At 43.5% G+C, this 14,458-nt stretch overlaps 1 protein-coding gene across 1 annotated transcript; it reads left to right on the forward strand.

The window, feature by feature from the left end:
• Window positions 1–6,413: 6,413 nt before the first annotated feature.
• On the forward strand, window positions 6,414–13,376 carry LOC112069278 (G-protein coupled receptor 83-like). The gene is made up of 4 exons (XM_024136578.2): window positions 6,414–6,929; window positions 7,281–7,406; window positions 8,127–8,260; window positions 8,708–13,376. Exons 1-4 carry the CDS (start codon window positions 6,444–6,446, stop codon window positions 9,408–9,410), a joined length of 1,449 nt encoding a protein of 482 aa, XP_023992346.1. The 5' UTR covers window positions 6,414–6,443; the 3' UTR covers window positions 9,411–13,376.
• The last annotated feature ends 1,082 nt before the right edge of the window (window positions 13,377–14,458 follow it).

Here is a 14,458-nt window from a genome sequence, read left to right on the forward strand (position 1 = left end):
GTCTTGTCAGGATGTCGAGTTCTCCAAACATCCACTAGCTCGAACTGATTAATGATGTCCCTTAACACTCCCACTGACCCTGAATGAGGCTCTTCCCCATTTCTGTCTTTCTCAAAATCCATTGTACAGTTCCAGTCCCCGCTGACCACCAGCGTCTCCTCAGGCGCTACCTGTGAGAGTTCCTGTCTAAGACACTCAAATAGAACCCCACTCTTTCTCCCTGTGTTAGGCGCATACACATTTATAAAGACAAAACCCATGTTGTTAATTTCTGCTTTTACTATAAGCAGCCTACCCCTACACACCTCCTTCGAGGAGCACATTTTTACAGACAGACCCGGTACAAAAAGGACTGCCACCCCTGCACTAACACACGTGTCCCTTTCCACCAGAGCTCCCGATTGACTTCATTAACCACATCACTATGTGTCTCCTGCAGAAGCAACCCTGTACTCTTTTTTGTTTTACATATTCGCCCAACACACTCCTCTTTCCAGCATCTCTGGCGCCATTTATAATAAGCGCGCCTACCCGAAGAGTCTTGATAAGAAGTGGGAGAAAAGCCAGCAAAGAAAGAGACCAATAGCAAAACTAAAAAATCCCAAAAATCCCAGCTACCCCACCATCTCTAGCCTGACTTGGTCCAGCCTCATCTACACCACCATCCCTGGCATGACTAGGCCCAGCTTCTGCTGCCCGCGTCTCATTGCCTCCTGCACGTTGACCTCGATTTCCCCCAATGGCGCATGTACCCTCACCTTGTCTACGGCCTTTATGTGGGCACACAAAGCTCTTATGACCTAAATCCCCTCACTCAAAACACCATAGACTATCTGTGCTGGCAAACCCTGTGTAGAGCCTCTCCCCATGCCTCACTTTCAAATGCACATTTAGCTGTTGCTCATTGTTATTCAGAAACATGAACACATGCCTTCAGAATAAAACAACATGCTTAACGGCATCTGCCTGAAAACCTGCCAACAGTACACGAAAACCACTAGCAAACTTACCAAAACGACTCTGCTCTTTCCTGATTTGATCATCCACAATAAACAGAGGCACATTTGCAACTACCACCACCAACAAACCCCATACAAATATTCCACTAGCAATGAGCCTACTCACCAAATTTGCTATTTTCATGAACACAACCACAACTTTGTTCATTCTGGAAGCAGAATGTATAATTTCAGCTCCTACCTGTTCACCGACCGCGAGCAGAACCTTAACTTCATTCTCAGGAACACACCTGAATCCATGCCATAACGACAGCGTCTCCTACGCGCTAGGCTGAGAAGTCATCACGCAGACCACACCTTCCAAACCCCAGGAAACTAAAACTCTGTCCTCTTCCACCCTAACTTTGAAAAAACAGTGGGTACCGCTAAAACAAACAGTGCATTAACTCTCCACCACAGAAAATTTAAATTGAAAGAAAAGACCAAGGAGAGAATCAAGAAAATAAGTTCGGACAGAGCCCTCCACAGCAAACACTCAAACAAAAAAATCTCAGCATGCACTGCGAGAGAGAGAGAAAGAGAGAGGGAGAGTGAGAGGAACTGGCAGTCTCTCCTTCTCTCTCACTGTTTTCTTATATTGAATTATATGTAGCCTAATATTTAAACACTTAGCTAAATGGACAGAGGGGAACACTTGACATGTACTCATTTGAAATATGTAGTTAGGCTGTTATAGATGCCCATAGGCTTATATAATACCTGTATTAATCATTACTCCCACATTAATAAACCATTTACTAATCATTAGTAAAGTCATTTTGCAGTCCCTAATCTAAAGTGAGCGCTATTTATACTTTATGTATACTTTTGAAGTGTTTTGAGTCACCTGTGTAATCTCTCACAAAAAGATGGGGCATGCCAAAAAGGCTGGTGTGACTGAATTTCTGTCCCAGTCCACCCCTGGGCAGAGTAACTTCCACTGTCTTGCTGTGGCTCAATTTACCCCAAGAGACCACTTTTTTTGGACAAGCTATGTTTTCAAAACTGCAATGTTTAAATGAATTCTGACTATTTCCAGGGATACACAACATCCTGAAATATTTGTAGATATATATTTTTTGAAAGAATACTATATTTCCCTTGACGGAGTGATGCTGAATGTAAAAAATGTCACAACTCACCTCACTCTCCCCTACCATTTTTAACCTGATCTTGATTACAGCAGCCTGGCCAAAAGGCCAAAAGACAGCAATATAACTTTTTTTTTTTTAAACATAGGAAGTACAGAAATCACTGGTTGCTGTCTTCTAAATACATTTGTCGAGCTTATCTTAGACTGCCTGGTGTAATGCAACAAATTGAGTAGTCCAAAAAAGAGCAAAGCCTGCCCACCCAGCACATCAGGTAAGCCAAAACAAGCACAACAAATGTATTGAAAGAAAGCAAATAATATTCCACCCACAACTGAAGTGCACAGCCTCCCTTGGGTAGATATTCCTGCAGTACCTGATAAAAGGCTGGTGTGGCTGAAATTCCACCCCTGGGTGGCTTAGTCCACCCCTGGGTGGCTTAGTTTATACAGTCATGCTGTGGTTATTATGTCTATCTCTGATTCTCTAATTAAGTATCTCTGGCTGAAATTACATTTCTCAGAGCAGGAGAAAATTGCATGTGACGCAGTTCACCTCAGTCCCCTCGATAAACACACACCTCTACACACATGCACACATACTCTCTCTTAGCGCACACACGCATACGCACGCACGCACACACACGCACACACTTATGACTACTGCTGTCAGTCGTATAATTTACATAATTAGGTTAACATTTATTCCAGGTCTAATTGAGCCTTTGCTTTTCTGGGCGTGAATTGAATGCCGCGCAGTCGTGCGTCACACCTTCGCATTGCCTACTTTTTCAATTTTCCCTGCACAGGCGTTTTCAGTAATCCTCCGCTTTTATCCCCACGTGTTTACCCTTTAGGTGATTAATGTCAATTCGTGCGTCCGAAATGGCACTTCTAAAGGGAAGCAGCCAGGGGGCATTCAAAAGGGGAGCTACCAGTTGCCCATCCCTGATGTAGGCTATACCTGCACTGTATCTGCGAGCTGTTGGCTAGAGCGCACGTGTCAATACCAGTGGGCACACTACCTATATAACGCAAATTTTCTATCAGTAGAGTTGAAAATGTGATGTCCCATTTAACTTGTATTTTGTATTCGGTACATGGAAATTTAACCGCAAAAGGTATTTTTATGTGCACTACTTCATCATCCACAGCCTGTTATCTGCAACAAGTCAATTTGATGGAAACACATCTTCGGTGGGAAAATGCGCATATTGTTTTTATGCAGATTTGCGAATAATCGCATGAAAATCTGTTGCCAATTAGATGGAAACCTAGCTTCTAACCAAGTTTCCATCCAAACATTTAATGCTGATGAACTTTACTTGACGCATAAGAAAACGAATGACTGGCCTGAATGAAACAGCAAATTTGTTGGTAAAATGTTAAAATGGCAAAAGAAGAGATAATTGTGAGGAAAGGGTTGGGGGAAAAATCGCATTGGCAGCTAGGTTTCCATCCAATTGGCGACAGATTTTCATGCGAATATTCTCAAATCCGCATTAAAAAAAATATTCGTATTTTCCCACCAAACATGTTTCCATCAAAGTGACTTGTTGAAGATAAAAGACTGTGCACATAAAAATAAATGTTGTGTTTACATTTCAATGTACCGAATTAAAAATATATATGTTAAATGGGTTTCCATCGCATTTTCAACTCTACTGATGGTTTTCTCACAAAACAAATGTTTGTGTTATATAGCGAGTGTGTCCACTCCGGTATTGGCATGTACGCTCTAGCCAACAGCGCGAAAATACAGTGCTGTTGGCTAGAGCGCACATATAGCCTACATCCCTCAAGCTCAACTCTGGACCTCGAAGCCAGTGCCACTACATTTTTTCATTGTTCCCTTCAAATTTGGGACTGATTTAGACCAGAGAGTTGAGTAGGCCTACCCCTGGTCTACATGATGAGATTATTAGGGACTAAAGAGCGAGATTATTTTTAATTTGTCAAATGGCAGCCAAGCATCGATGATCATGTCACCAGATTAAGACCCTCGATATTTATTTGAAAGCAGCATCAAGCTCATTACCTTGCACTTTCAACACCCTGTGAAGTTCATCATAATTTATTTAATCTGTATCCAAATAAACTTTAATTCCTGACGAGTCATACAACATGTCATCGCGTGACTTCAAGTTTACTTAGATATGATGGTTTTTATATCATTATTTGCGAATAAAAGCATTTCCAATGACATTTTACGCATAACAAATTTGCCTGACACAAAATATCCCACCTTGTTAATCCGACATGTAATTTACTTGAATAAAAAGGTTGGATGGAAACCTGGTTGGTGAAACAGATTATGCAACAATTGCAGTGGAAACACATTTATGTGCAAATATTGATATAATAACCATCATGTGAAGTAGGCTAAACCTGAAGTCAACCGATAATATTTTACGTTTTTCTACCACCAAGACTTGAAAAGCATGCAGAGTTTACAGGCAGATAAATACGTTTTATGAACCTTTTTTTGGACATGAAAGGTTGTAAAAACAACAGCAAAACAGACTGACCGGGTGAATCCAGGTGAAAGCTATGATTCCTTATTGATGTCACTTGTTGAATCCACTTCAATCAGTGTAGACCCGGTTAAATAAGGATTGTTTAACTGTAACGGTGCTGTGTTTTTCATACTCAACAGTTTCCTGTGTGTATCAAGAATGGTCCACCATCCAAAGGATATCTAGCCAACTTGACACAAATGGGTGAAGCATTGGAATTAACATGGACCAACATCCCTGTGGAATGCTTTGTACACATTGTAGAGTCCATGTCCCAACAAATTGGGGCTGTTCTGAGGGCAAAGGGGGGTGCAACTCAGTATTAGGAAGGTGTTCCTAATGTTTTGTGTACTCAGTGTATGTGATAGTATACTGCACGTGTAAGCAAGGTTTGACATTATTATGTTTTAGTCAAATCTGTTTGGGCTTCTTGCGGTCAATTTGCAGTCTCCAAATTATTTGTAATTATGTTCCGGCTCCCTGACCATCTGCTCAAAGAAAAAATCCTCCCGTGGCTGAATCTAATTGATGATCCCTGCCATAGAATCCGGCTCTCTGAAAGACGATGTTTAACAGTTTACGTGCGTGTGTGGGTGGGCTGTCTCAATCATAATAAATGGGTGGCCAATTAATCTTGCTGATTTAATTGCGATTAGCTATCAAGTTCTCTGCCAAGGGGTGCTTTGAATTTTAATGAAATTGCATTTTAATAATTCAGAATCTTTCCAACAAGCGAGCGAGAGAGAGAGGTGGAAACTGAGCTGCACTTCCAAACCTCCTGCCAAATGTATGACCATATTAGACACATTTCCCTCCGATTACACAGACCCACAAAGAATTCGAAAACAAATCAAATTTTGATAAACTCCCATATATATTGGGTGAAATACCACAGTGAGCCATCGCAGCAGCAATATTTGTGACCTGTTGCTACAAGGGCAACCAGTGAAGAACAAACACCATTGTAAATACAACCCATATTTATGTTTATTTATTTTCCCTTTTGTACTTGAACTATTTACACACTGTATATAGCCCTATTATGACATTTGACATGTCTCTATTCCTTTGAAACTTTTGTGAGTTTAATGTTTACCGTTCATTTTTGATTGTTTATTTCACTTTTGTTTATCTATGTTTCCCATGCCAATAAATTCATTTGAATTGAAATTGAAATGAGCGCGCGCGCGCGAGAGAGAGAGAGAGACAGAGACTAACCTGGCCCTTCAGTCACTGCAAGGAAAGGAAATGAACCTTCTCTCTCCCTTAGTAATCAAGTTACACGATCAGGAGAGGAGGGCAGAAATCCCGCAACCAGCTTTAACCCCCCCTAGAGTCGATGTCCGCGCACCGCGGAAATTGAATTAGAATAATATAACAATCCCCATATAAATCTGTCAGTTTGAACTAGAGATATTTGTTGTTGTTGCATTGGATGTCTCTCAATCGACCACAATTCCAAATCGGCGGTGAAAGGTGAAAGAGCTAGAGCTGTTTTATCAGACCATGAGCAACAAAGGGTCACAGAACACTGCTTGCTGTACCTCATCGATCATTGTAAAAGTAAACATGTAAGCGTTCATACTTTGATCTCTCTCTCTTCCTTCAGTCCCACTTCCCCCCACCTCTCTCACTCTATCTCAATGCTTCGTTTCTCTTCTCTCTCAGCGTGAACAAACAAGCATTGAGCCGCTAATATCTGACACACACACACACACACACACACTGCGCGCGCATGCAGCACCAGTTTAAAAGTGCTGCCAACACATCGCGCGCATTACATCTCCTCCAGTATCTGCACAGAGAAAGCAATGTCCCCCTCTCCTCGCGCCGCTACTTATGCGCTCGAGGAAGTCCGGTGATTGGAAGTCCCAATCACCCGCAGACATGCGAGGTGCGTGTCTGTGGCTGTCCCTCACCTATTTGGCCGCCAACCCCTACGGGTTGGGGGCACGGGAATACAACAACTCAACCGTTATCGGCGGGGTTCTATTTGTGGATGCAGAAGGGCTGTTGAACCTGTCAGACCCGTACACGTCCAACCGGACAAATGTCTTCTCGCTGGACCTGGACGAGGGCACGCTCGCGGACTGGCGCTCCATGGCGGGTAAAAAGCGCTACGGGGGAGAGTCCCAGAACGGGACCGTGAAATCCTTACTGGTCGTGGCTTACTCTGTCATCATTGTCATCTCGCTGTTCGGAAACACGCTGGTGTGTCACGTGGTGATCAAGAACAAGCGGATGCACTCCGCCACGAGCCTGTTCATCATTAACCTCGCGGTGGCAGACATTCTCATCACGCTGCTCAACATGCCCTTTACTTTGGTGCGATTCGCACACAGGCACAAGCATCACATATGACTACACGCACACATCTTCGATCTTTTGTTGTTTTAAGAGCGTCTTTGAGATTCTTGCGGTATAAAAATGTAATATTTTACTGTTACTTTTTTCATCATGGTAGATCAGTGGTTATCTCAGGAAGGGGAAGAAGGAATAGGTTTTAAATCCCTTTTAACCAATTATTCACAAATGGTTTGGATAATGAGAGTGAGGGTGATCTGTCAGTGTTAAATCAATCTATTACGCGTATGGATATGAAAGCTCCAGCCTTTCATCACTCCATCATGTCAGTAAAAAACGCCCTCGACAACATGCCTGTGTGGTCTCCCTCAGGTTCGCTTTGTGAACAGCAGCTGGGGGTTCGGGAAGGGTATGTGTCACATCAGCCGGTTCGTCCAGTACTGCTCCCTACACGTATCCACACTCACTCTCACGGCAATCGCGCTGGACAGACGCCAGGTAGGCTAACAGTCATGCATACAATTCGTGAATGTCGTGTATGTGCTTCGTCTAATTAAAGTGTTGCAGTTTGCTTAGTCTAGTCAAATTAAAATCTGTAAAGGAAAACTGTTAGGAAAGTGGGTCAAGCGTTAGCACTCGAAAGCGCAAAGGGGAGCTGTCCACGCGGCAATGCTGCCTTAGCTCAAGAGGTGTATCAAATAGACTCACTAATTGTCAGCTTGTTACCAGTGAGTCACCAATCACCAGGCTGACAGTTTGATACAGGCAACAAAAGCCACTAATCTGTTGTTGTGTCCACATAGAAATACATTTGTAGGGATAGGTCCATTTCAATGGAGCATGACAATTGATGTAACATACATTTATTGGTTTATGGTCATAGTTTGAGGGACAGCTTCCAAGCTATAGGGACAAGTATGTTATTTTCTGGCGTCTGCTGTAGTCTATCCTTTCAATATAATTCATATTTGATGGTTTTCACAATAAGTTGTTTTACATAGAGTTGTTTTGGATATGAGTCTACTATGTATCAATGAGCTACAGAGCTCAAGCTGAGTTTGAGTATGATTTTTTTCCCAAACCAAAAGTGTGGCTTGTAAGGGAGGAAGGAGTGTGTAACAGAGAATAGCAGCAGGTGTGTGTAACGGAGTGTGTGTCTTGGAGAATGAGTGCGGCCTGGTGTGTATAATGCGGCCTGAAAAAAAACACTGTGTGCAGGTCATTCTCCACCCTCTGAGGCCCCGCATGTCCCCGACTCGCGGCGTTGTGTGTGTGATTCTCATCTGGGTCCTGGCCAGCTGCTTCTCCTTGCCTCATGCCATCTACCAGAAGCTCCTAACCTTCGTGTACAGGTACACACACACACACACACACACACAATAAATCGATAGAACAAACACTACACTTCCGTGCACAGGTACCCACACACACACACACACGCGCACACACACACACACACACACTATATTGATCAACCAAACACCACCTTTGTGTACACAATACCCACAAGGTATTATTCTCTCACACGTCTCTCTTCCCTCCAGCCTCTCTCACTCTCCCTCTCACTACATTTCTCATTAGACGTTTTGTTTTGGGGTTTCCAATATTGTTGCTGTTTCTCTTGTTGACTTTTCATGACTGTATTCTTCTCTGTGCTATACTCATAGCTGGTTATGGGCTCTCTCTCGTTCTCCTCTCTCACCCTCCTTTCATTCTCCTTCTCACTCTCCCCCATCTTCCCCTCCTTCTCACTCCCTCTCCCTTCTCTCTCCTCTTCACCCCCCCCCCCCCTCTCTCAGTAAGGAGAAGGTGCGCAGCCTTTGTGTCCCCGACTTCCCCGAGCCCTCTGACGTCTACTGGCAGTACATCGACCTCCTCACCTTCATCCTCCTCTACGTCCTACCCCTCCTCATCATCACCGCCGCCTACTCAACCGTGGCACGCCGCCTGTGGCGCCGTAACACTATCGGGGACACCACCACTGCGCAGTTCGCTGTGCAGCGGCGGAAGCGGCGGCGCACCCTGGCTATGTTGTTGGCGGTTGTTGGGGTGTTCGCGGTATGCTGGTTCCCTCTGAACTGTTACGTGGTGCTTCTCTCCAGCCAGGCCATTCAGTCATCCAATGCCTTGTATTTCTGTTTTCATTGGCTGGCGATGAGCTCAACGTGTTACAATCCCTTCATTTACTGTTGTCTGAACCCTGCCTTCCGCCAGGAGCTAAGGCTGCTATTGGGCATGTGCCAGAGGAGGGGGCGTGGAGGGGTGGGGCCGGTGCTGGTGGCTCCGCCCTCCTGCGCACCCTGCCACAGAGCCGCCTGGCCGGAGAGCCGCACCGGTTTTCGGCCGAGTCACGCCTCTTCACACCCGAGCCACGCCTCTTCTCGACCAAGCCACTCCTCGTCCTCTCACCAGCCTCCTAAAGACAGGCATGTCCTTTTCTCCGCTAGACATGCCAGTAAAACAGACATCTTATCGGTGGAGCCTATAGTAGCTGTCAGTTAACTACAACTACCAGAAGGCATTTGGGTTGGGATTGAGTGAATGATTGAGTGTTTTTTTGACAATTAAAGATGTGTAAAGTTGCTGCATTTGGTGGTGAGTCCTGTTGAAGGACTACGTTGTTAGCCAAAGACAGTGGGGGCTCTTGAACAGGAAATGTGAGATCTTTAAACTTTCATGACAGCGCCACCTTCAGGAAGAAATGTCTCACATGGATAGGAATAGGGGTTGGGGAGGTCTAGCAACAAATGCAACACCCAAACCAGCAACTACTCTGTTAGCATATACTGTATACACTGAGTGTACAAAACATTTAAGGACACCTTTCTAATATTGAGTTTACACCCCCCCCTTTTGCCTTCCGAACAGCCTCAGTTCGTCGGGGCATGGACTCTACAAGGTGTCGAAAGCGTTCAACAGGGATGCTGGCCCATGTTGACTCCAATGCTTCCCACAGTTGTGTCAAGTTGGCTGGATGTCCTTTGGGTGGTGGAACATTCTTGATACACACGGGAAACTGTGTGTACTACCATACCTTGTTCAAAGGCACTGAATGGCAGACACACAATTAATTTCTCAATTGTCTCATGGCTTAAACATCCTTCTTTAACGTCTCCTCCCTTTCATCTACATCGAATGAAGTGGATTTAACAAGTGACATCAATAAGGGGATCATAGCTTTCACCTGGATTCACCTGGTCAGTCTATGCCAGGGAAAGAGCAGGTGTCCTTAATGTTTCGTACACTCAGTATATATTAGCAGAACAGTATTGTCGCGGCATAGACAGTTCTGCTTTGTCTCGGGAGCGCATTGCACCACAACCTGCAAAACTTCTCTGCCTCTTTTTTTGTTCTGTCTATTTTGCCTCGCTTTCTAAATAATTCACAGATAGTTATATCCTAATTATATCCGACATTGGACATCAAAAGGCAGTGACAACACCTTGGAATTTTGTCATTTCAACAGCTGCTGTTTACTCCATAATGCGTTCCTAAAAAAATTATATGGTCTTCATTCCCACCGATCGCCCACTGCACACAGATTATTAAGTGTTGTGGTGTGTCCCTGCCAGCTTTTTATTTCATTGTTGTTGAAGACAGAACTATCTAACCAGTGAGGATGAAGACTGTGAGTGCCACATTCCCCTCCCCGAGTTTCACTGCTGCTGTCGGGGAGTTGCAGGAAGGCGAGGGGCTGATGGAGCTAGAGTTTGACGGAACAATCTGTAACTTTCACTTCCAGTCGGAAGTGCTATCCCTGCACGTTTGTATACTGTGGCGTTGGGCCTCGCTCGGCAAATGTAACTGAAGGTGACCCACAGAATTTCAGTAACTCCGTAGCAGGTTCTGTACATTTGCCGAGATCCACTCCTGAAGTTTACAAACACGTGGCGGGGCAGCGCTTTTAACCATTGACTGTGAACGAAAGTAACAGACCGAACCTTTGAGATCTGATAGAGTTCAGGACCGGGGGAAAGAGGAAAGCTGTACTTGACGGAAGGTGTATACTCAATATGCTCGTCGACAGGGATGAAGTAATGGAGGTGGGGTGAAGATCTTTTACCGCAGACATTTCCACCCTAAATCTGCTGGCAGTCCCTGTATAAGATACAAATTGAAACATGGACAGCTGGCTGCACACATGGTGATAGCTATTAAAGATATTCTCCGGCCCTTTTGTGGTCCCCGGAAATTGCGCAGATATGTGCACCGCGCCATTGCTGTCTCTCGCTCTGCTGTGTGTGATTCTTGCTAGCTGTCACTCAAATGGCGAGGGGCTGAAGCTCATTGGCCGGAAACTGCTAGAGGGCTGGCCCACGTGGGGGTAAATGTAGGGAGAATGCCGCCGCACAGCTTCCAGAAAACAGTCCCTTTCAAACTAAGGATTTCGTGGCTAATTGACATAAAATAATTCTGCTCATAGATTATTTATGTACTGTATGTATACATATTGACACATCCAGCCCAAAGCGGAAGGTAAAAAAAAAAATACTTTAAAAAATACTAGTTGCCAAAGTACCAGAGCATAAATGTATAAATGGGCTCCCGAGTGGTGCAGTGGTCTAAGGCACTGCATCTCAATGCAAGAGGCATCATTACAGTCCCTGGTTTGAATCCAGGCTGTATCAGATCTGGCTGTGATTGGGAGTCACATAGGGCGGCGCACAATTGGCCCAGCGTTGTCTGGGTTTGGCCGGGGTAGGCCGTCATTGTAAATAAGAATTTGTTCTTAACTGACTTGCCTAATTAAATCAATATATATATATGTGCTTTCAGTTGGATAAATATATGAAAGAAAAAAGTGGTAAACTATACTTGACGGAAGGAACCCTATAGGCCTGGTCAAAAGTAGTGCACTAAAGTAGAACAGGGTGCTATTTGGGATACTGTCACGATCATGATCTTCTTCGGACGAGGAATAGGAAAGATCGGACCAAAATGCAGCGTGGTACGTGTCCATGTTAAATTTATTACAACTGAACACTGAATACAAAATAACAAAAGTGAAACAACGAAAATCAAAACAGTCCTGCAAGGTGACACAACACAAAACAGGAAACAACTACCCACAAACACAGGTGGGAACAGGCTACCTAAGTATGGTTCTCAATCAGAGACAACGATTGACAGCTGCCTCTGATTGGGAACCATACCAGGCCAAACACATAGAAATACAACACACAGAACAAAACATAGAATGAAAAACATAGAATGCCCACCCCAACTCACGCCCTGACCAAACCAAAATAGAGACATAAAAAAGGAACTAAGGTCAGGACGTGACAGACACTTTCTATAATGAGAAGGGTACTGGTTATATTATGCATTAGCTTGTTGGAAATTAGGCACTGAGTAACCTCGTTCGCAGGCTCAATTACAGAGAGAGCCGGCTGGTGGACAAGATGAGTCACTCATCCGAGGGTTCTGTAATACTGTTGATGGTACTGGTAACCAGACCTTGGATACAATTTTATTTGTTGTCTTTTAAATACTTTGTATCCATTTTATTTAGCTGACCAGGAGTGCCAGGTGGGTGAGGTTTACACATTTGGGACTATTCTATTGTAAATCAAGTGCGTCTAAAGTATGTGAAAGAAAACAAGCAGCGTTTTCACCAAGACCTGATAGTGATATGAATGACAGATTTGCACATGTCTGTGTCAATGTTTACTTCTTAATTCATTTGAATGTTGAGCGAACCAGGTAAAAGTGTGAGCATCTGTGACATGATGTTCACGTGTACAGATGATAATGATGGTGGTTTAAACCTGACAGTTGAACATGCTTGTGTTAATGTTTGGTTTCGAGGAAGTTGTTCTTGTTTTGAATGTTTTGAACGTTGACGCTAGGGTATCGTGTGAGTTGGTGGTAACGTCAGGCATGGGCATCTGTAATATGATGGTTTTGTGATGTAAATGTGATGTGGGATCTGAATTGTGAATTCTCCATCTCTCTGTGCTTTCTGAGATCCATTGCCTTAACTCATAGTGCACATATTTTTGCTGTGTACACGCCTTTCTCATAAAAGGCTGTACTTTCCATTTGCGATATTTATCAATTTGTTAATGAATTAGGATTCTCCACCAAATATTGTGTTATAGATGTGTGTTTGTAGAATTAGATATAAGTGATTCAAAGTCCTGTTCTTCTTTACAAAAGTGTAAAATGTATATTTTTACTTTACATGGTCGGCCCTGCACCAGCCAGATTGTGTATGTGTGTGCGCCTTCGTGTGTATCCGTGAGTGCGCGCACATGCTTGAATGTGTGGGATGGTATTGCCAGAGGGTTTGTGTAAAGTTTCTGTTCTGGTTTAGCTCTTTAATAGTGGATTATAACTGGCTGATTGTTAACCGAACAATTGGTCAATATGTTCATTATCCAACCCCCTTGTTGGTTTGAACTCTTTCTCTTTTCAAAAGCCATTAAAGTATGCGACAACGATGGGTTGGTGTGATTCATAGACAACGGTATGGTTTTGTGCACTATTATTTCTGAACTCCCTTTCTTCTTCCATTAACAGTCTGTGTGTGTGTGTGTGTGTGTGTGTGTAGCCAATCTTTCTGAACTCCAACTCTGCTACTATTCATGAGAGTGGGGGGTCATTGTGTCGAGGGAACGTGAGGTCCAAGGTCAGTTACATGACTGAGTGCAGAGCATTTCATGTACGGCACACGAAACACCTGAAAGATTGAAATGAGGCATCAAAGAAGCACAAATAAGGTGCCATCTGTCTGATGACCTCAAGCAAGTCCCAAAGGAATGTTGATTAACCTTCTCTGCCCCTTCGTAATCAAATGACACTTTCAGGATACGGAGGTGTTTATGAAAAATGTGATTTTAGTCCTGCCGTGACGAACAAGTGTACTGACATTTACAATGCTATGCACAATCTATTCCAAATTTGGATTCACATATTGTGGTTGCGGGGTCAATTTCAGTTTCTGTTTGAATTGTATTCCGAACAAGTCCTCCTCAAAATGCAGTTACAGTGCCTACCCAGTGGTTCTGAGAACCATGTGTTTCTTGGAGCTTGGTAAGAGCGTGGTTGTTCTATGGTTATTTTGGATACAACCTTCCCAGAACCTTTCCTACAGGTTTCCTCGTGGATCTACTTCAAGGAATGTTCTCAAAATGTTCAGAGAACGTTAAGAAACAAATGTTCTTCTGTGGGAATTTTGGTACTCCAGCGTAACCTTTTTGTCCAATTTCCTCATGGTTCTATTTAAAGTCATGTTCTTAGAACGTTAAGAAAACTTACCATTAAAACCACAACAAAACATTAGTAACATTCAAATGACATTCTAAGTATATTATTTAAAAACATATACATTCCGTTCTTAGCATCAACAAAACTCTCTCCCGCCTCTATCTTGTTAGGTGTGTTGGCCGTGCCCACTAATTGGCCACATGTAAACTTAATGAGTGCTTGTTTCCTTTGAAATAGGGTACGTTTGAATAGACTAAAATGACAAGCTTTGTATGAGTTACTAAAACATGGTATGGTAGCTCCATCCTTGTCCCATATTTGACTAATTCCATGGGTAGAAA

Source organism: Salvelinus sp. IW2-2015, unplaced genomic scaffold, assembly GCF_002910315.2.
Source record: "Salvelinus sp. IW2-2015 unplaced genomic scaffold, ASM291031v2 Un_scaffold959, whole genome shotgun sequence".
Classification (NCBI taxonomy): domain Eukaryota; kingdom Metazoa; phylum Chordata; class Actinopteri; order Salmoniformes; family Salmonidae; genus Salvelinus; species Salvelinus sp. IW2-2015.

Coding starts and splice junctions, on each gene's coding strand:
- LOC112069278 (XM_024136578.2), top strand. CDS start 6,444: ATGCGCTCGAGGAAGTCCGGTGATTGGAAGTCCCAATCACCCGCAGAC. Junction 7,407..8,126: donor TCGCGCTGGACAGACGCCAG/GTAGGCTAACAG, acceptor CACTGTGTGCAG/GTCATTCTCCACCCTCTGAG. Junction 8,261..8,707: donor CTCCTAACCTTCGTGTACAG/GTACACACACAC, acceptor CCCCTCTCTCAG/TAAGGAGAAGGTGCGCAGCC.